Source organism: Nannobrachium achirus (genome assembly GCF_963921795.1).
Source record: "Nannobrachium achirus genome assembly, chromosome: 19".
Taxonomy (NCBI): domain Eukaryota; kingdom Metazoa; phylum Chordata; class Actinopteri; order Myctophiformes; family Myctophidae; genus Nannobrachium; species Nannobrachium achirus.
In genome coordinates this window covers 39,064,688-39,090,909 of record NC_137826.1, presented here as the reverse complement: position 1 = coordinate 39,090,909, position 26,222 = coordinate 39,064,688, and the positions used below count along the sequence as shown (strand labels likewise).

The window sequence follows — 26,222 nt, the reverse complement described above, 5'->3', positions numbered from 1 at the left end:
TTTACCTCGGAGGAGAGCATGGCGAGGAAGCCGATGGTTCTGCATTCCATGCTTTCCATCCAGACCAGAGCGTTCCTGTTGTACTGTCCCCTGAACCTCACGTCAGACACGCCCAGAAAGAACAGATACACCCCCATCAGACAGTCTGCACCTGAAACAATAGAACAACAGATACACCCCCATCAGACAGTCTGCACCTGAAAACAATTGAACAACAGATACACCCCCCATCAGACAGTCTGCACCTGAAAACAATAGAACAACAGATACACCCCCATCAGACAGTCTGCACCTGAAAACAATAGAACAACAGACACACCCCCATCAGACAGTCTGCACCTACAACAATAGAACAACAGATACACCCCCATCAGACAGTCTGCACCTGAAACAATAGAACAACAGATACACCCCCATCAGACAGTCTGCACCTGAAAACAATAGAACAACAGATACACCCCCATCAGACAGTCTGCACCTGAAAACAATACAAGCGGTCCCACGGTTAATCAAATTGAATTGAATTGATTATTTAAAAACATAATCGATCATTAATAGGTAGGGTATTATTTGGTTAAACGGACGATTATTCACAACTTCACACTCTTTGTGTGATGGAGTAGGGCATTCCTTTTATGAACAAACTTAAAAAGTTGAGAAACAGAGATACAATCCAGTCCAACTTCATTTATAGAGCACATTTAAAAAAAAAACAGAGTTGTCCGAAGTGCTGGCACAAGGTTAGACAAGGTTTCTGTCTGGTAGCAACGATATAAGGTACAAGACATTCAGTGATGGATGGTCAGGTCACAGACTCAGTGTCTACAGAACAAAACCAATTGTCATCCCACTGCAGCCACACACACACACACACACACACACACACACACACACACACACACACACACACACACACACACACACACACACACACACACACACACACACACACACACACACACACACACACACACACACACACACCCCTTAAGGTGGTCGAAGATTCTGTTATCAGCAAATATAAACTTGAAAGTGTGTCCGTCCTTTGAAGATTTAAAGGACGCACGCAAATGCATGCGCGAGCGCACACACACACACACACACACACACACACACACACACACGCACACACACACACACCGTACGCACAACAAACAGTGCAGCAAGGTGACACCACTAGAAGACTCTGTTATCAGCAAATATAAACTCTGTTATCAGCAAATATAAACTTTAAAGTGTGTCCATCCTTTGAAGTTTTAAAGGACGCAAACACATGCGCACGTACATGTACATTCACACGTTTGGTCAGAAATATACTGTAAATGTTTGATCAATAATGTCCATGGTTTCACATATATAAAGATTCTATCCTTAAAGGAGTTTTAAAGGACCTTGCTTGAACTTGGGTCTATTTTTTCCAGGATCTATTATTTATTTAAAATATGCTTGAGGTGTCTTTCTGCCTGTATTCATAGTTTGATAGTAGAGATGGACAGGAAACAGGGGGAGAGAGATGGGTGCAGACATGCAGTAAAAAAACGCCGGGAACGGGACTCGAACCGGCGGTGCACCTAACATTTCAGGCTGCTTATGTGCATAGGTGTCCGGACATCTAGGCCAGCGGTCTGGGCCCAGGATCTGTCAACACATAGGATGCCAACGCCATCTAGTGGTTAGGATATACAGTGCCACCACTAACCTGCGCTTTATTCTGAAGAGCCCCGGAAGCTCCGTGCGTGTGCACGTGTGTGTCCACCGGTCCAGGAAGGTGATCTGTTTGTTTACAAACGGTCGCGAAACTAAATTCCTAACCGCAGCTGACCATCACGGCTAAAGGCGGCCATACATTACACGATAATCGGGCCCGACTGAATCGGGTAGAATTAAACACTACAGGATCATTTTTTTCAGATTATCTGACCAGATAATCTAAACGGGCTCATACTAGCCGTTTTGAACAGTCGGGCGCTCCGCACGCTACAGGATTCTATCCCGATTGAGTCGGGCTCGAACACAGCAATAATAAATAATAGGCCTATAATTGATACAAAATGCCAAGGGGGCTGTTCTGAGCGCTGTGCTTTGCAACACGCACGCACACGCACATACAAACACATTACGTTATCCACTCACACAACACTGCCTCACGCAACGAAAAAAAAAAGCTTCAATATGGAAGTTGTGTCCTATTTTGATGATAATATGAGTTAACTTTGACACGTTTCATGTCCATCCAACTCTGACATCCCCTCTCTCTCCTGCGCTATAGTCGAGTGCTGCTCCTTCTCACGGTGCCTGATTTATGATTAGTTGTATGACGGTGTAGCGCACACAGAACATATAGATCTCCAAGACCAAACTGTGTCCCTTCCGTGCCACGTTGTAGGCTTGTAGATCAGGGGAGAGCCCCCATAGATCAGGATAGGCGTGTACTTCTTTGATGTGATGTGATGGACTGCTGGTCGCAGCCTGTGACTGACTGCAGACAGTGGCTGGTAGCGTTATTTCTTCTGTTTGTTTGTTTTTTGGATTGCGTTACCGTTGAGTTTTAATTTAAATCCCAATCATTCATGATAACAACCTGATAGACGGACGGACGCTATGAAAAGTGTGTCTGTGTGCGGGCGCGTGTGTGTGTGAGTGAGTGAGAGGCAGAGGGAGAGGTGGAGAGAAAAAAAAGAGATGGATCTGTCACTCAGTCAGATGTATGCTCAGAGACTTGCGTCTATCAGCGGCTGCTGTACCTATTTTCTCTCAGTCCCCTGCTGCTGTTCCAGTCTTCCAGACTAGTACTGATCCAGGAAAATATCAAACATTTTTGAAAAGCGTCGGGCTACCCCCGATCGTCCTCCGAGCCACTCGGCTGGGCTCCGAGTGGATCTGTGAGACCTCACGCTAGACGACATTCATGCCCGATAGTCGGGCCCGTTTCAGTCGGAGGCAGCCCGATTGTCGGGAGGGTGATTAAATAGCCCGATTATCGGTTAGTGTAGGGCCGCCTTTAGTGTCGCCGTGAAAACGAGCGGATCTCGGCCTCCTCTGCGTTATTTGCACCTTATTCACAGATAAAGCCGTTTTTATGTTTCAGCATAGAATAGGAGTCAATGGAAAATGGAGGCTGCGTGATGCAGGCGGCCGAGTTGCATGATGGGATATGTAGTGTTTTTGTTCACCAGCCGCTACAGTAGGTTCTGCTTACCTGGTAACCATGGTAACCAGGTAAGACGTCCCCAGACGTCTCCCAGGTGAGTTGGCAACCTTTCCACCTTACCTTTTAAGACTCCTGTAGACGTTTTAGGCTAAATTTAGCAGTCAATGTGTTAATTATGACAATATTCCACACCTGTAGAAACAAGTCCACCCAAACGGGGACTGCCCATAAGTCAGAAATCTCATTAGTCCTACATTTCATTAGTCCGAATTTAGTAAGGGTTAGGTTTTAGGGTTGAGTTTATGCATAGTTTTACTGAGGTTAGGGTTTGGGTTAGGTTTAGGCATAGTTTTACTGAGGTTAGGGTTAGGTTTAGGCATAATATTTTTCACCAGGTTAACATCACCAGATTCTGACTAATGGGATGTAGGAACAATGAGATTTTGGACCAATGCCATGGCACCAGTCAACCCTCATTAAAATGCCAATCTGACATATTAATGTAATATATTGTCCTTCATTAGGTCACGTATCAGGGAGTGCCCAAACACCAGATGTTGGTGTTAAAGTATTCAATCAATCAATCAAAATACTAGAACTGTGGTTCTCCAAGTTTTTGGTACTCTCTTGTACCCCCTGATTTCTCAATCCAAGTCCTCTCCTCTACCCAAAAACAAAACCATATGTAGCATTATAATGCTAAGAATGAATGATAATTCCCACCTAGAGGAATATGACACTACAACGAAATTGAGTGAAATTGGTGCGTCTTGACTCTTGAGTGGATTTATTTTAAACAGAGGCTATACCGTGCCAATAATGTTCAAATAATGTGCAAATAAGTATTGCCTTCTATTAAAAAATGGTTTGTGTTTGCACAAAGTTTGCCAACATTTTATCACGTTTTAAAAAGAAGAGTAAGACCAGTAAGACTCCCTAATCGGTAGATAAGCGACCGGTGATTTTAGGCCAAAATGTGTAGGAGCAGTGTCCAAAAATGTGTTTGAAAAAATCGGCCTGATGGTGGCGCTATATGGGACAGATCCATGTTGATGAGATGAGTGTAGACATACTGTGTACCGATTTGCGTGATTTTAGGGCAAAATCTGTAGGAGCAGTGTCCAAAAATGTGTTTGAAAAATCGGCCTGATGGTGGCGCTATATGGGACAGATCCATGTTGATGACATGAGTGTAGACATACTGTGTAGCGATTTGCGTGATTTTAGGGAAAATCTGTAGGAGTAGTGTCCAAAAATGTGTTTTTAAAAATCGGCCTGAAGGTGGCGCTATATGGGACAGATCCATGTTGATGACATGAGTGTAGACATACTGTGTAGCGATTTGCGTGATTTTAGGGCAACATTTGTAGGAGCAGTGTCCAAAAATGTGTTTTAAAAAATCGGCCTGAAGGTGGCGCTAGAAGAGGGGCATGTAAGAATTGGGTGGAGGTTGTGGTTTGTCAGGCAAGGAGTGTGTGTGCAAAATTTGGCATGGATCGCGGCAACGGTTGCGGAGATATGAGCAGGGCAAAAGTGTGACGTCTGACGTGTGACTGACTGACGGACGGACAGCCGGTGGAGGTTTTGATAGTAAATGCGACCTGACGGTCGCAATCATTGCATTTTCCCATTTCTATCACGTACCCCTTGTAAAATACCCCCACGTACCCCAAGGGGGACACGTATCCCCATTTGAGAACCACTGCTCTACAAGGTTGTTTTCAAAATAACAAATCATTTAAAACTTTAAAGTATATGTGTTCCTGTCCTTTAAAGTTTAAAGGACATGCACGCACACAAGCACGCACACACGCACACCACAAGCAGTGTGTGCGTGTGCAGAGATGTAAAATCACATTTCTTGTGAACGTAATAAATTCAGAGGGAGCGCCACATAAACACAAGATGAATAAACAAGAACAAAAGGCTAGGGAGCCAAGACGGAAAAACAACACTTCACGGCGTCAGCGGTAATGTTGATGATTGGAGACAGGTAAGCAGAGGAGATTAAGGTGAGGTGCATAGAATGTCAGAGAGTCCAGAACCGAGACACAGAGACGGGAAAATATATTAAAAAACAAACAGGCGCTCCTCCGCCATAACTTTCAGCTTTCAGAAAGACAGAAGGTCGCTGGGTGGTGCAGTGGTAAAGTACCTGCCCATCAATCCATTTACATTTGTCGAGCAACTACTGTATCTATACCAGGGGTTCTTCAACAGGGGGTCCGGGACCTCTGGGGTCCTCAGAGTCACTAGAGGGGGGCCTCCAAATCTTTGTGTGATAGAATCTTTTGTTTCTCCTTTTTTATATTAACCACTTGAACCCTAGTGTCCTTATTCTGAGAACTTTAGCCAAACATATACGATCTACAAGCTCACAACGCCTCGCAGTGCTAGGTGTTGTGAGCTTGTAAATCGGCTATTTTTGGTTTGGTGTAGAGGGGGAAAAAGAGCAGACTAAGTACAGAGTGAAAGGTCAAGTTTATTAAGTATCGACGGTTCAAATATCTGAAAACACAAATTGACATGAATCCAAAACACACTGATGATTGTGCCGTCAAACGATGCAACTATATGTATCTATGGGTTATGTATCTGCTTCACCTCTCTATCGACTAAGGGGTCCCTGGCCTCAAAGCGTTGAAGACCCCTGATCTATACAAACACAATTTTGGGGGGCAGGGAAGCCGGGCGGAGAGGGTGATATTTGTCACTGCAGATTGCACAAACTCCTACAGGCTGACACGTGTGGGACCTGTCAGCAGGGATTACAGGACGGGGGACCGTAATCCCCCATAACGTCAGCTTTCAGGAAGAGTGGAGCTTTTCTGACTTTTTGCTCGTTTGTGCTTTTTGGGACGGAAAACTTAACATTGTTGGAGTGAGAACCCTGATTGCACTGTCGGATTGTACTGTGTGGGAAGGTCTCCTATACTCATATACACTAAGTACAAGATAGTTGGGTTAGCACATCATTTAATATTTCTTTCTAAACTTTGATCAAGGTGACATCATGAATGTCTTCTTTGATTGAACAGACTTAAGCCCTTAACTCAGCAAGGGATATTTGCAAAGCTTCAGGATAAATTAAAAGACGTGTGTATCATGCTGATGTATTGAATCTTTTGTGATGTATGTAGGTTTTGCCTAGGGTGCTATATCAGCATGAACAGACGCTAAAACAGTGTTTACAGAAAGTCTCTGCTCGGGGTCCAAAAGATACATTTGGTGTCTCACCGGGACCTGAACTTACAAAAATAGATTATGAATTAACCACTTAAGCCATATTTAATATTGAAAATAGCCAGGCTTATATTTTCACAATTTATTAAAAAAGTTTAGAATGTTCGATTTTCTTTTTGTTTATTTTCAGATGTGTTTCCTTTTGATAAACATTTGAAATAATAAACTCAAAAAAGCACTAGACAGACACTAGGCAGTGGCAAAACATCACCGCAACATATTTGGTCCAGCCAAGAAGTTTTGGCATTAACAGGCATTAACAAGCTGGTGTCGATTCCTTGCATGCTCCCTCCGCGGCTGCGAATAAAAGTGTCTGAACCTGACAGACAGTGAAGGTGTTTGTGAACTCACAGCAGAGGACTTTGATGCAGGCGGCATGCAGGCTGTTCTCGGAGCGTATCAGCGACCTCATGCCGATGACAAACAGGTTGCCGAGGCAGGTAATGACGGCCATGACCCAGACGGACACCCTCAGCACCACGTTGGCCAGCAGGTCCTCGAAGGACGAGAGCCCGTCCGTGTTGGGCTTGCAGGAGCGGACGTGGGGCGCGTACGAGCAGTACTGGAACATCTTGAAATAGCTACAGGGTGACAATGAGAGGAATCATGCCTGTAACAAAATGCAATACAAACACGATGCATTATTATATATATATTTTTAAAGGGGGTCTTTACAAACACATTCCCCCTTCCCTCTCTGACAGAGAGAGCACCGAAGAGCACAGAACGAGATTGACACTTTTATGGCCCAATCAATCAACTCAGTGCAAAACCCCTTTTGCACTGAGTTTGGCAGAGTTCTCCCCTCTGGCCGAGTTCCCCGCTCCCCTCACAGACTGCAAGGAAATTAATAATATAGTGGCTTATAGAGGGAAATGACTGCTAAAATATTCAGTACATAAATAAAAAATAGGCTTAAAGTTACCTAGTTTCTTTAACTTATTTAATGCCATCAGACGAGTTTGAAAAATTCCCTATTTTTTAGCTGGATGGTGCTCGACGCTGGATGGCGCTGTTTATGGGTCACCAAATATTTCTGACACGGTTATGATGTCACCGGAACAAAAACAGGTTTTACCTTTCTTTTTACGCGGAAGCGGCGATCTTTGGAGTGGATCACCGCGATTATTTGGATTGTCGCAATTGGAGTATTTTCCAACTCCAAGACACCCGTGTGCATCTTTTGAGAGCTCCTGCGAGCAAATCAGAGCAATGCTGAATATCCTATGACTTTTCAAATTTCAAAATATGGGTAGGAAAACAAAGCTATATCAGATACGTACATATGAGAGAGGCTGAATATGGCTGAAGGATACGATACGATACGTACATATGAGAGAGGTTTTTCATGGGCAGGAACATCCTAGTCTGAATGTCTGGGATATCGATTCCCTCCAGTGCTCTGGAGTAAACACAAAACAGATAAACAACAAACATTAATGCTACCAACGCTTCTGTGAGTGTGTGTGTGTGTGTGTGTGTGTGTGTGTGTGTGTGTGTGTGTCAGTGTTGATTTCGTTGACTAAAACTATGACAATTATTTTGTCGACTAAAGACGAAAATGGAGTAAAATAAAAACCAAGACACAATGACTAAATATTTTGACTATTTCGTCACCAAATAAAAACTGTACTACTATGTTAAGGAGGGACTAGTGGATAAGAGATCCAGTAGAACTAAAAGACAAGTCATTTTATGTTTGGTTGCCTTCGGGTGTTGCACTCTGAAAAAAAAGAAAAAGAAAATAGCCCACAACTAGCTCACAACGCGAGGTTGTAGATCGGCTATTTTCAGCACAGAACCAAGTGTAAAATCAGGTATTATGATGCCAAAATCAACTAACTAAAATCTTATGTTATTTAGCCGACTAAAACTAAAACATTTCAGACGACTAAAATATGACTATTAACTAAATACATTTGTATTCAAAAGACTATGTCTATTAATAAATCAAGATTAGCTGTCAAAATCAACTCTGGTGTGTGTGTGCGTGCGAGCGAGCGTGTGTGTTGCACATACTTACAGGGACTGCAGATGGGTTAGATGGACAAAGTGGTCGCGGCGAATCCGGAGGGAGGGATTGTAGGAGACGTTTCTGTCACAAACAGGATACAGTTTGTGAGAACTTGACAAAGGCTGGATGATGACAGGTGAATGATGGATTGCAGAGGCTACAAAATGGGTGACAAATTAAAACCAACAGAAATACGTCTTAGTAAAGGCAATTTTAAGTACAATTTTGAGTTACTTTTACTTTACTGGAGTATTTCCAATTATCTGAACTTTGACTTCTACTCCACTACTCTCAGAGGCAAATGTTGTACTAAAAGTATTTGAAAACTTTAGTTACTAGTTACTTGTACATTTTGATATTTTTTTTACAAAACATATAATGAATTGCATTTTTATAGCAGTTTTTTAAGTACTCAAGGTGATTTACAATGGTTCATTCATTTAGTCAATGGGTTAAGGAAGATAGAGTGATGATTGATCACCTCTATAAAGGTTTTCCCAAAAAAATGACAGGAACCAAATGTCTTGGAAAATGAATTACAGGTAATGGTTATACTCTAATGGAATATAAATCTGATGTTTGGTCCAGGATCAGCTTAGAAGTTGGAGGAGAGTCCTTTTTTCCAAAACAGAAGCTGACATTTCTTCGCAATATACGTCAAACAGTAATTAGTCTGCCCTCTGCAGTCAGGTATAATTCCACTCCACTAATTAACGTACGTGACTCTTGGGCAGGATACTTGAGTTAATACTCACAGCTTTAGGAGAGACCGCGAGAGACTCTTAAATATGTTCCTTGGCAGTTCCTTTATCCTGTTGCTGGATAAGTCTCTGAGAGAGAGAGAGAGGGAGGGGAGGGGAGGGGAGGGGAGGGGAGGGGAGGGTAGGGGAGGGGAGGAAGAGAGAGACAGACATACAAACAGACAGACAGAGAGAGAGACAGACAAAGGAACAGAGAGAGAGAGAGAGATACAGAGTCAACAAAATGTGTTTGGTGATTATTCAGCTTTCTCTTGTGGATCGATAAAGTATTCCTATTCTACTCTGTTCATTGAGGAATTCTGTATCTATGAATAGTCATATAAGCAAATCACAGGCCTCCTTGTCAATACTTCCCGAAGCTAAGTAGTATAGGTCATTCTCTCGCTGCTGGCTCCAGTGCTAGATCTACGGGCGGGCATGGGGCGGGCGCTTATTTTAACAATCGTTTTAGTTCAGGAGCCAACATCACACGCACACGCACACAGTTTGTTTTATCTGTGCAACCAAATTGTTTAAAGAACTGGGACCTGTGCACACTTATATTCTTTATCTTCATGCCTACAGTACATTTACGTTATTCTTTTCATTTAATCCACCATCACAACTTTTTAAAGTTAATACTGATCACAAAAAAAAAATGCTTGCAAGGCAATCATTCTTCATAAGAATCTAAATGTGTAAATAAGTGAGCCATTTTGTAGTCGTCACACAGCAGAGACTGAGAAAGATGCGACCAGGTTGAAACAGAACAAGGAAGGGGTCATGTCATGGCGGCATGTGCACGGACACGCACGAGTGCATTCGCAAATGCACTAACCGTGGCCAACAAGGACCATGCCATAATATGAGTCTGACACCCCTGCATACACTGTCTCCTTCTCTACTGTGATGACAAAGAAAAGTCAAGGTGACTGGAGTGCCCACTCTCCTCCGCAGAAGAACATCCCTCACAATAGACAAAAGATGTATGGCTCTGTCCAATGGCGTTGGGTTTCTTGCCTTCTCTTTAATAAATCCTGCATCGTGGCTACGAGTGTGTGGCCTTTTCTTCACCTTTATCTGTCCAAAACACAGCCTGATGTAGAATAATTAATAAAAGTACATGTGCCTGAGTCAAGCATTGCGTTTTAATCTTTGGAGTGCCACTATTCTCACTAAAATGTATTTTCTTTATTATACTCTTGGATCTTTTCGACTGCAAGAACTATGTGAACCGGGTTGTGCCAATGTGTCATGTAATGTATTCATTCATTCATCCATTCATTCATTCAATCAATCAACTTTATTGTCACAACACAGTTACTGGTAAAAGTGAGGTGAAACTGTTGTTTATGCAGGCTTAAAAAAAAAAGTAAAAAAAAAGAGAATTGGAAGTAAAGAATGGAAAATAAAAAGAGCACAACAAGCCTGAAAAGATCAGTATATTGTCATTTAAAGAGGTCATTCATCACGTGTAGTGCATTCAATAAAGTGCATGTCAGTATCATGTAGCGAAGAAGTCCTAAAGGGAGAATGAAAACATGATGTATGCATCAGTCGGGAGAACAACAGTTAAGTCCATTTCATGGGACATGGATTTTCTCAGAAACGTTGTGTGGTTCAGAGTTCTGGGAACTCTGAACCACACAACGCTTTGGAGACTTTCAAGCAAGGCCCTGGTCCAGAAAAGGGTTGGGAAGGGAACCACTGCAGACAGACACACAGACAGACAAGATGAAGGAGGTTGTTTTACTCACAGTTCTGCCAGGTTCCACAGGGACTGGAAGGTGTTCTCAGGTATGGAAGTAATCCTGTTGTCCATCAGTGAGCTGCACAGGAACAGAAGGGAAAGTCAGGATAAGTCAGGATGTCAGGGAATGGACAGGTTTACCGCTTCCTTCTCCTGCTCTTCCTGTATCTATAAATGTGTCTGTCTGTCTGTCTGTCTGTCTGTCTGTGTATCTATCCCCTGCATATCTTGAGAAACATCTGACTTACATAACAACAGCATTACAGAGGACCCAAGGTTGGAATCGGTACTGGCATCATAGACTGGCCTCCTACTATGAAAATGGGTACTGCAAAAAGGACTCCGACAGCAGGTATAACAGGTACACTGGGTATAAACAGGTACCAGGGGAATTGCGTAACCCGCAGGGACATCAGTCTAGTATCAATTAATGTAAACATTTTGCTGTTGTCACGGTCCGCTCCGCGGACCTTGGACATTAACTGTCCGCACTATGTTTTGGACTTATTATGATAGCGGACTTTGGACTTTAACTGTCCGCTTTTTGTTGATGTTTCTGTCATTCAGTATATTCTCTATGAGACGTCGTGCTTGCTGGGTTGTGTTGACCTGTGTCTAGTTAGTCCTTGTCTATTTATATGCCCCTGTTTTTTCCGTTCTCTGTTGGTTCATTGTATACTGTCACGTGAGTTTGTTCTCTACGCTATGTTACCTTTATTTGTATTCCCTTAGTTTACCCAGTTTAGTTTTTCCCCCCTTGTCCTCTTCGTTTGATGACGGCCTACTGGTTTTGACCTTTGACTGTACCTGGACTTTGATTGCTGCCTACTCCTCTGGTTTGGTGAAAATAAATACTTGAATTGAACTGTACTGCCCCTGCCTCTCATCTTGCACTTGGGTCCTACACTGCCTTGACTCGAACCGTGACAGCCGTCTTCTCTTCACAGACCTTGCTTTACTATTCTCTTTCCCTTTCAGCTCCACATTTAATTTTAATTGTTTTGTGATTCATTCATAACATAGCATTTCTTCCGATGGACGGTCCACATGCTCACACATCTGCTCAGACCTCATTTGTTATCTTTTCACAGCAGCAATGGCCTCTGGCCTGGCGGAAAGCAAAACAAGCCAAACACACCTCGATTCTTAAAAGAAAAAAATATATTTTTCTCTGACAGCGGGTGGTTTGTTCTCACCTCCTTTAGAGCCTGCACTCCAACTGCAGGGTTAGTATTTGAAAGTTGTTTTTTTACCATGACATTTGTGTGTGAGCTCTACTTAGATACCATATAGTTTAATCGTTTGACAGCACAATCATCATTGTGTATTTTGGGTTCTGGTACATTTGTGTTTATAGATATTTAACCACTGGAACTGTAAATACTTAATACATTTGACCTATCACTCTGTACTTAGTCTGCTCTTTTTGCCCCTCTACACCAAAGCTCTTTGCCAAAAATAGCCGATCTACAACAAGAGCTTGTAGATCTGCTATTTTTTGGCTACGGTTCTCAGAATATGCACACTAGGGTTCAGGAGAAAAAAAGCTTTTATCACACAAGGATTTGGACGACCGCCTGTAGTAACTCTGAGGACCCCCTAGGGATCCCGGACCCCCTGTTGAAGACCCCTGTTCTAGAGCATTGTCAATGTGCCGTTTTAGAGCTCCTTCAGCAGCCAAAGAAAGTTAAAAATAAATCTTTCACTTTCTCCCTGCTGTTTGATGACCTCCCAAAACTTGGTGCTCTGCGGTGCAACAGCTAAAGCCCTTGCATTAAACCCCAGCCACGTTCACTGACGTGATCTGCAGTCATAGCATTTCTGGGCTGAATTCAAAAACCTTTTTGTCATGATTTGATAGGCCATGACTGGAGTGATTACTCCAGAAGGCCATCGGGAAATGAGCCTGGCAGCGGCTCATGAAGTTAATTTATAAATGGGCAGTGCGTGCTCGAGTAGGCCTACTCTCTATTGGATGACCGAGTACAAACTGCCTGGTTATGATTTCTTCTTGTTTCAGTGGTCAACTAATGTCCCATTATTTTTTAATGATTTCTTGCACCTACCAATTCGTTTACTATACAGGAAAAAATACCCCCACAAAAAATCTATTTATTTTATGATTCTGAATACATACATCATCATACCCAGAAGTTATGCATCAACGCCTACTGAGTGGCAAAAAACTACTTTCTAGCCTTGACAGCTCATACATCCAAACAGAAGTCCTATCTGATTGCATTAAACAACATTAAACAACGTTAAACTCACTTTGCTACTCACTTTACCACTCAATTTCCCATTCAAGCATTTGTTTTGCACGAAAAACATTCCTTGGGCTAAAAATGGACCCAACAAAACTGACAAAACTGTGGTTTAGTGAGGAGTCATCACTTTTCACAGTTTTGTGGGGCCTAGTGTGGCCATCTGTCTGTCCGCCAGATCTTTGAGGAAATGTGTCTTTGAATGACAAGAATCACAAACCAGTGTCTTGTGCACTGAACCATCCAAGAGCCATCTGAAGTAACATTAGCAGGAAAGCTCAACAAGTCCACCAGTCTGCCTGGCAGATAACCGTAGGGGTTGCTCATGCACATCTCCACACATACCCGGGGCCCGGGAATCAAGTCTGATTCTGTTTCCTCTCTACATTCAGCTATGGCTGCCTGCTGGTTCTTATAGGCCAACAGGACACCAGTGTTTTCATATGAAGAGTTTGGTACCGATCGTGAACAACCAAGAGAGCCCCCTGTGGCATGTGGGTTCAAGACCCATATTATGCTCTTTCACAACACACAATTCGATAAATGTAGAAAGGATTATGCCACAATTACACCCTTAATGAAACTGACTGACTGATGACGGACGGACAGACAGACAGAGGAAAGGACAAGACAATAAAAGAAATAAAAGAAAAATGTCAGAAAAATATGAAAGAAAGAATTGCCTGGAGCGCTTTCATCCTGTTAAAGAGCTCATTCTGACACAAGTTATTTTTCCGAAAATCAACACAGACAAGCCTGGCTCAAAGCCTGAGCAGGATGCAGTGCAGAGATCAAATTAAAATCTCCTGGCGGCAGGGATAATCTATCCATCTATTTAGCCCCTTGATGCCAGTTAAAACCATCTGCCCGTGCTTAAGACTTCAGGCGATGTGTCAGAAGCATAGCGGTGAAGCAAATAGCAAATAAATACCCGTTGCCTCTCACAAACTCTGCCTTTGAATCGCTCCAGGGAGCCACAGTGTTAAAATATAGATGCTTATCTGATAGAGTTGTTTCTTTGAGGCACTGCATCAAGATGACTCTCTTTGCCCTGTGCTTGTGTGACTGGGGTAAATGTTTTACAATTGCCTGGTTAATAAACCAGACCGAACACAACAACACCCCCTGGCGGTAGTGGTGTTGTAGTACGGTCTGGAACCGATCCATTGAGATTCTATTTCCTCAACCAGCTTCAAGGGTTGGCCAATCAGGGTTGTATGCTTGGGTCACGTGGTTTGGGGCTCGCGTCACTAGGCTTTAGCCCGCCCCCCAGAAATGAAAGCTCTTCCTGAAATCTCAGACTCTCTTCCCAAAACGAAGTGTGTGATAGAGGCTGGTAACCCCAGGCAAGTTTTACACGGCTCACTTTGATCTTGTGTGTGTAAGTGGCTCTGGATGAGATCGCTGCCTAAAGCAGAGTTTCTCAAAGTGGGTGCCGTAATGCCAGTCCAGGGGTGGCTCGGTATACTAGATTATATTTGGAATTGACCAATATCACTTCTAAAGTTTTATTTTTTTTACATCAAGTACAACATGACATACATACTGGGAAATCACAAAGTTTGGGTCTGGTAGAACTTCATCAAGCCATCTGTACGTCATACTGTATGTGTAAAGATAGCCTGATTGAATATCAAACAGAAACGTTGTGATTTCCCATTAAAGCCTTTTAATTGCATATGAAGGAGTTCGATTAAGGACTTCTTTTTCAATGGGCAATAGCAATAAAACCTGGTGGTTAATCAGTTGGTTATCATTCTGTCTGCCTTTCACTCTCTCTCTGTCTGTCTCTCCCTCACTCTCTCTCTTGAAAGGACCGGAATTGACTGTCGTTGAAAAGCCAACGCTTCAAAATTAAAATTGTAACCTTTGATTGATTGCTGATAAAAGCATAAGGAATTAACAGTCAGATTTTGAATTACATAAACAATTTAAAGGTATATTCAGTGATTGTATTTCATTCAAATAAAAATATAATTGGTACATTTTCATTCATTCATTCTCCTCACTAGAATGTGTGCTGACCATATAAGGACTTCCACCATTGCCCGTGTTACGAGCATAGCTAGATTCTGTTTTCAGAGGTGGCCAGCCAGTCCTCGACCAATCAGAGTGTGGCCATAGTTATGTTATGATATTTTGTTATGATGGTCAAAATAAAGGTTTTGAGAACCACATGCAGTCGCTCTGAATTAAGAACGTCTGCTAAATGCCTAGATTGTAAACTACTGAACTCATAAAATGCCACAGTCTCGTAGTAAATCAGTATCATACATATCCTGAAGCTGGAGACGTAGGCCTACCGATATTCAGTGATTGGGTCTAATGATCAAAACGAGTATAATGGTGTAAAAAACCTATAAAAAAACTAAACATTTCCACGCTGTAAGGCCAGTAAGGGACAAGATGACCCCCGGCCACTTTCATTATCACTGAATACACCTTTAAGAATTAGGTGCGGGATCTTACAAATCCGGCAACATGCGCTGTGAGCTCATGCATTTTGTATTATAATAGGCCTATCGCTGAACATTACCTTATTTTATTATGTATCAATCGCAGTGATTGGTTTAAGGTTTACAATGTTAAAATACAGTTCTGCACACCAAAGAGCTTACTCCCCACCCCAGTTATTAAAAAGAAGACGCAATGTACCTGGCCATTGTCAAAAAGAAAGAAAAAGAAAAAGAAGAAATCACTTTCTGCCAGTAGGGGGCCCCCTTTGCCTTGGGAGCCCTACAACTGCTTTGTATGCTGGTTTGCAAAGACAACACCAGGTCGCCTCAACTTTGTCCCTGAACAGCTGTCATGAGTCATGACCCAGGTTCTGGGACGCCTTTCGGCCTGGTGTGAGTGTTTTTGTTTCGTTTTTTTTGTCCAACCCTTTGACTGTGTGTGTTTTGGTGCACTTCCCGTCTACGTGTCCTGTCTTCTCCCTGTGCCCCCCCCCCCCCCCTCTTTCTCTCTTAATGTCTGTCCGTCTCTCTATCAGATCCTTTTAGTTGTGATATGATGATCATTTTTAAGTGTGCATAGTAATAATTTCATTGTGCAGTGAAGATTGCACAATTTATAACAATATAGTTCTTATCCTATCTCTCTCTCTCTCCCCCTCCCCATAGGTGTGCTGATTCAGCAATCAGCACTTCTAGTTAATCAATTAAACCTCCAGCAACAAACAAACACCCTGCGCTATCAGCCAGTACTCAGCCGGATGGTTGTGCCGTTCAGTTTGTCACTCACTAATTCCACTTTCACACCCTGATACCAGTGAGTTTGGCCAGTCTGTTTGTTTGTTTGAAAGTTTGTTTGCCTGTAAATCCACCTATCTGTGACCACACACCCGCCTGCATATCCTCGCTGTCAGCTTGAAAGCTGTACAAAATTGTTACTTATTCAGGAAAATTACATTAGATACACTAAGGTACAACTTTCACGTTCACCCCCCCGACAACTGACAAAGGACGACACAATCGTTCAGAAATAATTTGTTCGCAAGTTGGTCCAGCTGGCTACCGAACTTCTGGTTTTTGGCTGGCATGCACGTCAATGGCATCTGCCCAGTAGAAGAAGCGTCTTGGCTGTGAGCTGGTTGATCGGTTTAATATTTTAGCTAATTTTATCTTGAAACTGTTGTACGTTAATTTATGGAAACATAAAAAGTTTAAATATGGACATACAAGGTTTCTTCCGGGCAGTGATGATATCCTATCTGAGCTCAGACACCAGCCCGTGGCTGTCTGTTTGGTTTTGCAAATCAAGAAGCAGATAAGAGGGTTGCGCTCACGCAATGAAAGGAAATACCTTTTTTTCTTTTTTCTTTTATTGCTCCATATGCCTCAATGACAGACGTTTGGGCTATTACGCAAACTTTGCTAGTTTGAGATGCCTCAGGGTAGAAGACATGCAGGGTAAAGCAAATAACAATGGGATTGGTATTTATTAACTAGTCAAAGGGGAAGTGCCCTCAATATCCTGGCAAACTACTTCTCCAAAGTGAGTGACACCCACAGCCACAACACTACTAGACCATTGGTTTTCAAAGTGGGTGACGGGGCACCCTGGGGTGCCGTGATGCCAGTCCCAGGGTGCCGCGAAATAATTTGATAATTCATCAATATCAGTATCACTACATCAATATCACTTCACTATGCTTAGTAAAACAGACCTGATTTGCACTGTACTTGACGAGTTATTTTTCAATCTACGACAACTATCTTCACCAAAAATAGAGTGACGCGTTGTGAGCTTGTAGATCGGCTATTTTTGGTGAACCTTCCCCCCAGAATAGGCATGCTGAGATTCAAGCGGTTAAACGTCAAATATAACGTTATTTTCAGTCAGTTCTGATGGAAACGGATATTTCTCCAATAGGATGTAAGATAAAAAAAAATAACAGTGGAATTTAGGGGTGCCGCGGATGAGAAGGTTATTTACAGGGGTTCTCCATGTGGGACTTTTTAAATTAGCCTTAATGTCTTACGGTACCATATTAACATTTCTGACTAATAAATTATCCAATCAATCAAATGTGCTTGATTGATTGATTGCGACAACAGTTTATTGAAATAACGCACCAGAGTGGTCTGAATGTGGTGGTAACAGAAACATATCGTATTTGAGCTCTGTCTTCATTTATGTCAAACTGTGGTTAAAAAGAATGTTGACGCTTTGGATTCCTGCACAAAACTAGACAATCTGCTAAACGCAGGAGTGTGTGGTTGTGTGTATGTACCTGTACGTGTGTATGTGTGTGTGCTTGTGTTGAAACTTGCCAACAATAATTGTTCATCATGTAATACTTACAGAACTTCAAGTTTACTGCAGTTCTTCAGCAAGGAATAGTTGAGCATCTGAATCTGGTTCCCAACAACATCACTGAGAGAGAGAGAGAGAGAGAGAGAGAGAGAGAGAGAGAGAGAGAGAGAGAGAGAGAGAGAGAGGGAGAGAGAGTACATTTCTCAAGAAGTACAACTATTATTCAAAATGATTCAACTCTTTTCAAACACGTTTGATACTGTATAAAACAATGTTCGGAAATAGCAGATGTGCAAAATTCCATTCCACAAATGCACAAACTTTACTTTTTAAGTATTTCTAAAAGCAAGTACTCTGATCTTTAACTCAATTACAAATTTGACTGAGCAACTTCCCTCTAAGCTTAGAGGTTGAGCACCCTGGACCTCACTGACTGGCTCCAGCCAACCAACCGACATAAACCTGGGCTCCCATCTGGAAACACTGCCAATAACTGTCATATTGACATATAGGGTGAACACAGGTGTTACACAACGATACTAACTGAAGCTCAATTTCCCTTTAATGTAGCAGAACCTTTCCGTTGAGCTAACGCGCACACTAGCAGCACTCTGACCTCATTCGACCTGAATGGAACAGAAGCTATTAGACCAGAAGACAGAGAGCGCCCACTGCAGTGTCCCTCCACTGGTTTCCTGTTGGTTTCAGAATTGATTTCATGGTCCCTTTATAGTTTTCTCTACTACACTCTAAATGGAAATGTAAGAGCATACTTATCTGCAAATGTTTTTAGGTATGTGCCTGCTAGGTCTCTCAGGTCCTTAACTGTTCCAGACACTGTCTGGAACAGTTAAGTACAAGTATCAATACTGCAATGTAGAAGTACTCTGTTACAAGTAAAAGGTTCTATTTAATTGTAATTTTATTTTTTAACAAATGCAATGCCGATATACTTGTGTTTTGGCGAACCCTGTTGCACCCCCCAGAATACCTGTATGTGAGAGACGTTAAAACGACCCTAAACGTGTTTGAAAGTGAAACATCCCTATAACCTTTTTTTCTAAGAAAGAAAGCATGGAGAAAGTTGAAGTGAAATGTGATAGCAGTCATGTTTATATTGTGCAACGCACACATGCTGTAGTGTTTTAAAACATTTCTCTTCCAATTTTGATGATGGGTATAAATTGCTCGGTCTGGTTTTGGGTCACAGCCGGTCGTAATAAGACAGATGTACACTGGGCCTGACACCACTCGGACACAGATAAAGGCCTTTGCACACAGGGTCTGATTTTCTGCCCGGAAAGATCTGACAATAAATTAACACATTGTGTCTCTATGACCTCATGCACACTGGGTCCGAATTTGTCAAAATTCTGATAACATTGTCCAGTTTTTCCACGCGGAAGAACGGACCCTGTGTGCAAAGACCTTATAGCCACACTCCTGCAAGTGAGAGACAATAGAAGTTCTTCAAAGATGAACTCGATTTGGAGCAGAGAGGATATTGAATAGCTGGCCAGGCGAGACCACTTAATACGCATCTTAGTTGATGGGGGATCCCCATGGCTCAATTCTCTGTCTCTTCAAAGGGCACGGGCCTGTTCAACTACAGTATAACGGATGAACTGTCTTTGACCTCTGTCGGCGCAGAGATACCCGAGCGATATAGGATATCAAAAGAACAACCACACTCACATTCACAAGTTCAATGGTCTCTTCAAGTGCTTAATCCGCCACCGCAGCATGCAGACACAGCACTGGGCAGACAACGGACGTGTTTTGGCCAGTAGGCCTTTGTCAGCGACTCAGCGTCACGGCAATTCTTTCAATGTCTTCTCTGTGACTGCTGCTGTGACATAAATACTTGAAGAGGCTCAGTGTGGTTGTCCTTTTGATGTTCTATTCTCTGTGACGTCTGCCAGTATTTCCCTCCAAAGCAGTCCGCCGTGCCAAAAACAGCAGATGTAAAAGCTTACAACTCATCATGTTGTGTGACATATTGCATTGTGAGCGCGTAGGTGTGCTATTCTCACAAACATTCTTCCCAGAATAGGTATGCTCTTGAACGCACAGTTCAGAAACATGTCCTGCGGTTCTTTAAACTTGTGACAGCTGACAGTCTGTGACGGTGTAAGGGTTGAGCCACACTCTAATAAGGAACCGAGTTTATTTCTGTTCGGGAGGGCGGGAGTCAAATACTCTCTTAGCGGTTAGCGCTGAAGTTGCTTGTAAATATTTGAGGTCCTTGTAATGAAAACGTTTGTGGCCGATAAATGAGCTTTGAGGGGCGGATACATGTCTCTCTTTCTCACGCACACGCACACACACACACACACACACACACACACACACACACACACACACACACTCTACACCAGAGAAAGAAAAGTTCACAGCTGCCGTTAATTTCAGCTGAGTTTATGAAGTGAAAAATGTGCATATCCGAGGAACTAAACGAGTCATCATTAACCCACTGCCACTGGTCTGCGCTTTTGGGGTTGAAAACATGCCACGAGCGATTGCTAATCACGGCTGCGTGGATTTTATTCAAGATGACAACAACAGCGTGGTTACATACAAAGACCATACAAATACCAAGGCAAGAGAGAGAGAGAGTGTGTGTGTGTGTGTGTGAGAGATAGAGGGAGGAGCAGCTATAGTCGACCCCTGCATCAACACTCCCCCGCAAGCACAACATTCAGCTGACAGTGTATCCGCTATACAATGCCCATTTCTCGGCCACAAGCATTTGGAAGTAGTTTGTTGTGTCCCTTCCAAACGACCGCTGTTTCCTTGACTTCACTGCCGAAAATATGAACTCGAAGCTGGGCTGAATGAATGAGAAGACACAGCTGAGCCCCGAAATTAAGTCGGGAGGTCACAACATTTCGGCAGCACAGAGGAGCCGACTTTAAGTCGGGTGATGCCCCCCGAACCACTGAATGACGTCATATCGTGGTCTGGACAGCCGAACTGAAATAAACTTGTCTCCTTATTAAAGTATGAATCGACCCTAAGGCCACTTGCTGTGGAATATTGCAGCTAGCCCACAGTGGCCTGGGACTGAACTGGAAATGCGTACTCAACTTCTCTTGGACAATAATCAGCAGAGCAGGAGAATGAACTAATTGAAGCCTCTATCATGGTTGGTCATGCGTAGACACAGCGAGTGAGCTGCTCCACTCTCGTTGCTGTCGGGTGGAAATATGAAATGCCCAAGGCCAAAACGGCAATGTTTTTGTGATGAACTAGAGAAAATGTCCTTAGTTTAGTCTTTGTCAAACATGTCGGGTAGAAACCTCATATGTCCAAAACTGTTACTTTTCAGGACTCAAATTCAAAAGTAGAATCGAAACGCGTTGTGGATCTGCTACTTTTGTGCGACGCTGTAGTATGATCAAGCAGGGCATCTACGGAAAGAAATTAAGAACAACACAAAAACACAAAAAGTTAAAATATGGAGATAAAAGGTTTCTGCCCGACAGCACCGATATATACAAAAAAAACCTGGTCCACCACCCAAAGAGATTCTCTGAAATACACTCAAACATACAAACAGTATGTAAATGTAACACACTCAGTGGACTCACAGCCAGACCAGAGAGGGCATGTGTTGACAGAAGCTGGGATGAGACAGCTGCTGCAGAGAGGTGTTCACCATGGACCTGCAGAGAAACACACACACACACACACACACACACACACACACACACACACACACACACACACACACACACACACACACACACACACACACACACACACACACACACACACACACACACACACACACACACACAGGATGTTGGCAAGCAGAGCCAGACGTGTTTGCATCGCTTGTGGAGCGAGGCTTGTTTGCGCCCGAGACGGCACCGCTGTCACTACAGAGCACCGAACAAGAATGTCTCTCCACCTTTTCTACAAAAGGAATGCATTTCAAAAGATTGGAGAGATGCCAAGAGGGTTTTATGTGTCACTCACTCATGCAGCCACACAGGCAGGCAGGCAGACAGGCAGTGAAATGTTGGTGCTGTGTTCCGCAAAGACTGTGCTATAACAACAACAACAACAACAACACCACAGTGAACCACAAGATAATACTAATAGTGATGATACTGGATGTAATAGAATAGGAGAATAACATAAGTAAGGTTAACAACTTTAACCCTCTGATTCTTAGTAAAAACTGACCTGAGTTGCGCACAATAAGAGGTGTTGTGAGCTTGCAGTACGGTAATTTTGGCTAATGTTCCCCCCAGAATATGGATTCTGGGGTTCAAGGTTCAGAAAGCATTCCTGTAAATTACCTTTTGTTCTTTTTTTGCCTTTTGCTTATGCTATTTTATTTCCTTTGCTTGTATGCATGGTTATTTCTTGTTGTAATTATGATAGATCTTCTTATATCTCTTTTTTATTACCTTGTCTCATGTTTGTGCAGCACTTTGTGGCTCATGTCTAGAAATGTGCTATATAAATGTAAATAAAGTTATTATTATTAAGTGATTATTATTATGTCACCGATGAGCCCTTGCACTCACAGCCGTGGTAGCCCAGGCTGCTCAGCTCTGTAGGCCTAGTAAAAATTTAAAATACACTTCAGCTACAGTACTCACGTCTAAAACCCAACCTTACGTCTAAAATACACGTTTTGGCCAGAAAAGAAAATATTTCACCGGAAGTAAAAAAACCCCAAAAAAAACCCAAAAAAACTGGGCCCTCTACATATCTTGTCAATAGAACAATTCCATTGACCAGATTTTGCCTTCAGTGAAATATTTTAGTTTCTGGCCAAACGTGTACTTTAGACAAGAGGTCAGAGGTGGGGTGCTCATAGTGTTCCCACTAAGGAAAGTAGGCTGTCAACTCCCTAAAGCAGTCTTTATTTTTATATACCGGTATATATATTTCTTACTAAAGACGAGAGGGTGCGCAGCCTTCCCTGCGGCACAAGGAACCATCGGTACCATATCGTTAAGGAGAACTCCTTCTAACGCTATGGACCAGAGCTAGGGTTCAAGTGGTTACCTTTTAATTGCATAGGCCTATAGTATATATACTGTAGGCAAACCTCATCTGTCCAAAACTGTTACTTATCAGGAATTCAAATTTAAAATTGGCAAAAGTAGCAGATCTACAAGCTCAGCTTTCAGACGTGCAACTTCTGATACGTTTATGTAACGCTGTAGAATGAAAAGTAGGGCAAAAAACAAAACGTGGAGGTAATGTGTTTCTGTCCAGCAGAAACAATATATCTTTTTGGGATGCTCCATCCATCCACCTCTATCCGCTTATCCATACGCGGGTCACAGAGGTTACAGCTCCAGCGGATTACCTCAGACTTCCCTTTCCTGGGGCACATTAGCCTCTTCGAGAATAATTTATCATCTGGCTTTGTGATATGAAATATCAAAAAATTGGCAGAGAAATATGCGCTTTTGAGAAAAAGAGGAAATATACTTTAGTTAAGTCCACACTAAATAACATTTAGGCTAATTTTCCTACTTATATTGATCCCAAATGTCCATGGGGTCTATTAGGCAGAAATACTTTTTGAGTTTTGACCAAAAAATTATCTGTGGTCATATTTTTTTCAGGATGGAATCGTTAGTCCTTTTAACCACATGAACCGTTGTGGGCATGTTATAATATGCAAACATTCCGTGAAAATAGGCGATATACACGCTCACAATGCGTTGCGCTGTGATGCATTCTGAGCTTGTAGATCGACATATCAGGTGATGTCCAGTGGATTCGGAAAATAAGTGGTGACCCATTGGCTAGCGAACAGCGCCATCCAGCGCCAAAACTCGTCAAACTTGTCACGTGGCAGGCAATGAGTTAACACAGAAGTACTTTAGAAATGCCAAAAGAAGGCACCACACTCACAGGTACGTGAGAGACCGGAGTCCACGGAAGGTGTTGTGAGACAGTCTTGTTAGAGGGTTGTTGTCCAACATCCTGACAAAACCAACAAAAAAGCAACCAAACACAAACTCATTACAGGGTGCAAGAAGTGCACAAAGGCTTAGTTATTTATTCTTTATTGGCTAACGTGTCTTTGCACCAACCTTCCTCGGAGCAAAAATAATTATTATTTTGGAGTTTTTAGTGTGGTAAACATTTTCTAACTCAGTGGACCCTGAGCTGTAATTTGAAATGGGGACCTGCCAAAATAATCATATTTGAACTGGGGACCTGCCAAAATAATCATAATTTGAACGGGTGACCCAAGCACATGGAATTGGAGGACTTGAGAAATCTTTGTTTGACTCGGTTCAAATCAATGAGGCATTGATTTGATTTGGCAAATGTTTGACCATTTTTTAGAGTAAAGTTTGTTGATTGCTTTTGATGCAGTAATGGTCTTATTTTAGGGAAGTTACTCGCTAGCCATAACCATGGGTCCGCGACAAAACATGGGGCTGCGAGCTTACAGTACGTTTGGAGACAGCGGTCGGTCTGGCATCTTTTCTACTTACAGCCACTGCAACTGATGGAGGTCTCTGAACACACCTGGACTCAGATGGGTTATCAGGTTATCACTCAGATGCCTGGGAGACACATCAACATGACATCATATTGACAACATTGTAAATCGTCTCTGTCGGGAAGAAAGCTCATATGTCCACAACTTTTCAGGATTCAAATTCAAAAGTAGCAAAAGTAGCAGATCTACAAGCGCAAAACGTGCTGCGCTTGGAGCTTGTGCATCTGCCAGTTTTGATGCTTTTGTGTGATGCTGTTGATCAAATAGGGTACTATTAATTTACGGAAGAAAAAAAAAGAACAAAAAAAATAAAAATTTGAATATGGAGAGGTTTCTGCTCAACAGCAATGATAAGCACAACTTATATGTTCACCTATTACTAGTAAGACACCTCAGGGTGACTTGCGACCTCAGGGTGACATGCAACCTCGCCCTAAAGGGCCATCTGGCCAGTGATGTATATGGGACCAGTTACTCATATATGGAGACCCCTTCATGATAGTTATGTTATGTCAAAACATGCCCATGGACATTACCAAATATGGGCATTCCCATATATGTCCTTAATATTGATAACATAATATCCTTAATAATGTCCTTAATAATGACAATATAGGAATCTCCATATATGGGCATAAAACGTACGTAAGTAATGCCAAGCAGGGCCTTGGTGAGTTAGGGCCTTGGTTTATGACATCAGAAATCTCCATGTATGGGCATAAAAGTTTTCTTTTTCTTTTTCTGGGACTGACCATACATATATGGACTTTTATACCCCGAGAAATCTCGTAGCTTGTCTGACTGTACAGGAAGTGATGTCACATGACATCCTTTTTATGCCCATATATGAGTCATTCTATACCACATCACTGTGACTCACAGACATCACTTCCTGTACTGAAAGTCAGACAATACTTACAGTCAGACAAGCTACGAGATTTCTCAGGGTATAATGCGACCTTTGGTCGCAAATAATGCGACCTTTGGTCGCAATGATATGCCCAGAATAGGGAAGATAGGGTTACAAGTGGTGAATGACAGACAGTCTGACTAACTGTTCAAAACCACAACAAATAATACATCCTGCTGTTGGGCAGAAAGCTTGTATCTCCAAAAAACTACTTTTTATGTTGTAAGTCTGTCTGCGGGTTTTATAAATATTGAGCAAAGAAAGAAAGTCAGCGCACTGGATCCAGCTTAAACGGTATTCATCTTTACATTGACGCTTCGAGCCAAAGTCTGAGGACGAGTGTTTTCATGGACTGGCAAAAGAAAATATTGGCTCATCCATTCCGTTCAGATGCAGACTGTGCGTTGGACAGGGACAAATGAAGCAATCGAGAACAAACCTTCATGAACAAAAATGTAATCATAATGCTGCTGCTGCTGAGCAAGCAGTAGTTCTGTTCACGAATCTTTGGTTCATGATTGCTTCATAAATATATAATATAAATATGAAAGGTATTATAATAATATAACAAAGGTGGATCCATTGCAATGCAACACAGGTTCTCTTTTTTCCTCCCCATTTCCTGAAGAGTTACGGGTTAGGACAAGACAAATAGGCTATGTATATTTTATGTGTGATTTTTGAGCAGTCTACTGCTGAGGTAAGCAGGGTACTCACAACCTCTTGAGCTTGTGGAGTCCACTGAAGGCTTGGCCGCCGATGAGCTCCACTCTGTTGTTCTGAAGAAACCTGAGAGCAGCACAGATTTGATTGTTGAAGAACTGCTCTGTGCCACTGGACAACAGTTACATTTACATATTAACCAGAGCTGTTCAAACTGCCTGGCTTGCCTTGCCTCAATGTAA

General features: G+C 42.4%; 1 protein-coding gene across 6 annotated transcripts in view; it reads right to left on the bottom strand.

Moving 5' to 3' along the window:
* rxfp2a (relaxin family peptide receptor 2a) overlaps positions 1–26,222 on the bottom strand; it is a gene marked incomplete at its 3' end in the record, with an annotated part of 159,427 nt that overhangs the window by 7,779 nt on the left and 125,426 nt on the right. For 3 of the 6 annotated variants that reach the window (XM_080749834.1, XM_080749836.1, XM_080749835.1), the window contains 11 exons: positions 26,035–26,106; positions 24,400–24,471; positions 23,807–23,878; positions 21,511–21,585; positions 17,969–18,040; positions 10,906–10,977; positions 9,164–9,238; positions 8,418–8,489; positions 7,725–7,796; positions 6,746–6,975; positions 6–151 (listed from right to left, as the gene is read on the bottom strand). In XM_080749834.1, the coding sequence (XP_080605960.1) occupies positions 6–151; positions 6,746–6,975; positions 7,725–7,796; positions 8,418–8,489; positions 9,164–9,238; positions 10,906–10,977; positions 17,969–18,040; positions 21,511–21,585; positions 23,807–23,878; positions 24,400–24,471; positions 26,035–26,106 (1,030 nt within the window). The remainder of the gene's footprint in view (positions 1–5; positions 152–6,745; positions 6,976–7,724; positions 7,797–8,417; positions 8,490–9,163; positions 9,239–10,905; positions 10,978–17,968; positions 18,041–21,510; positions 21,586–23,806; positions 23,879–24,399; positions 24,472–26,034; positions 26,107–26,222) is intronic. The other 3 variants (XM_080749838.1, XM_080749839.1, XM_080749837.1) reach the window with 2 other exon arrangements.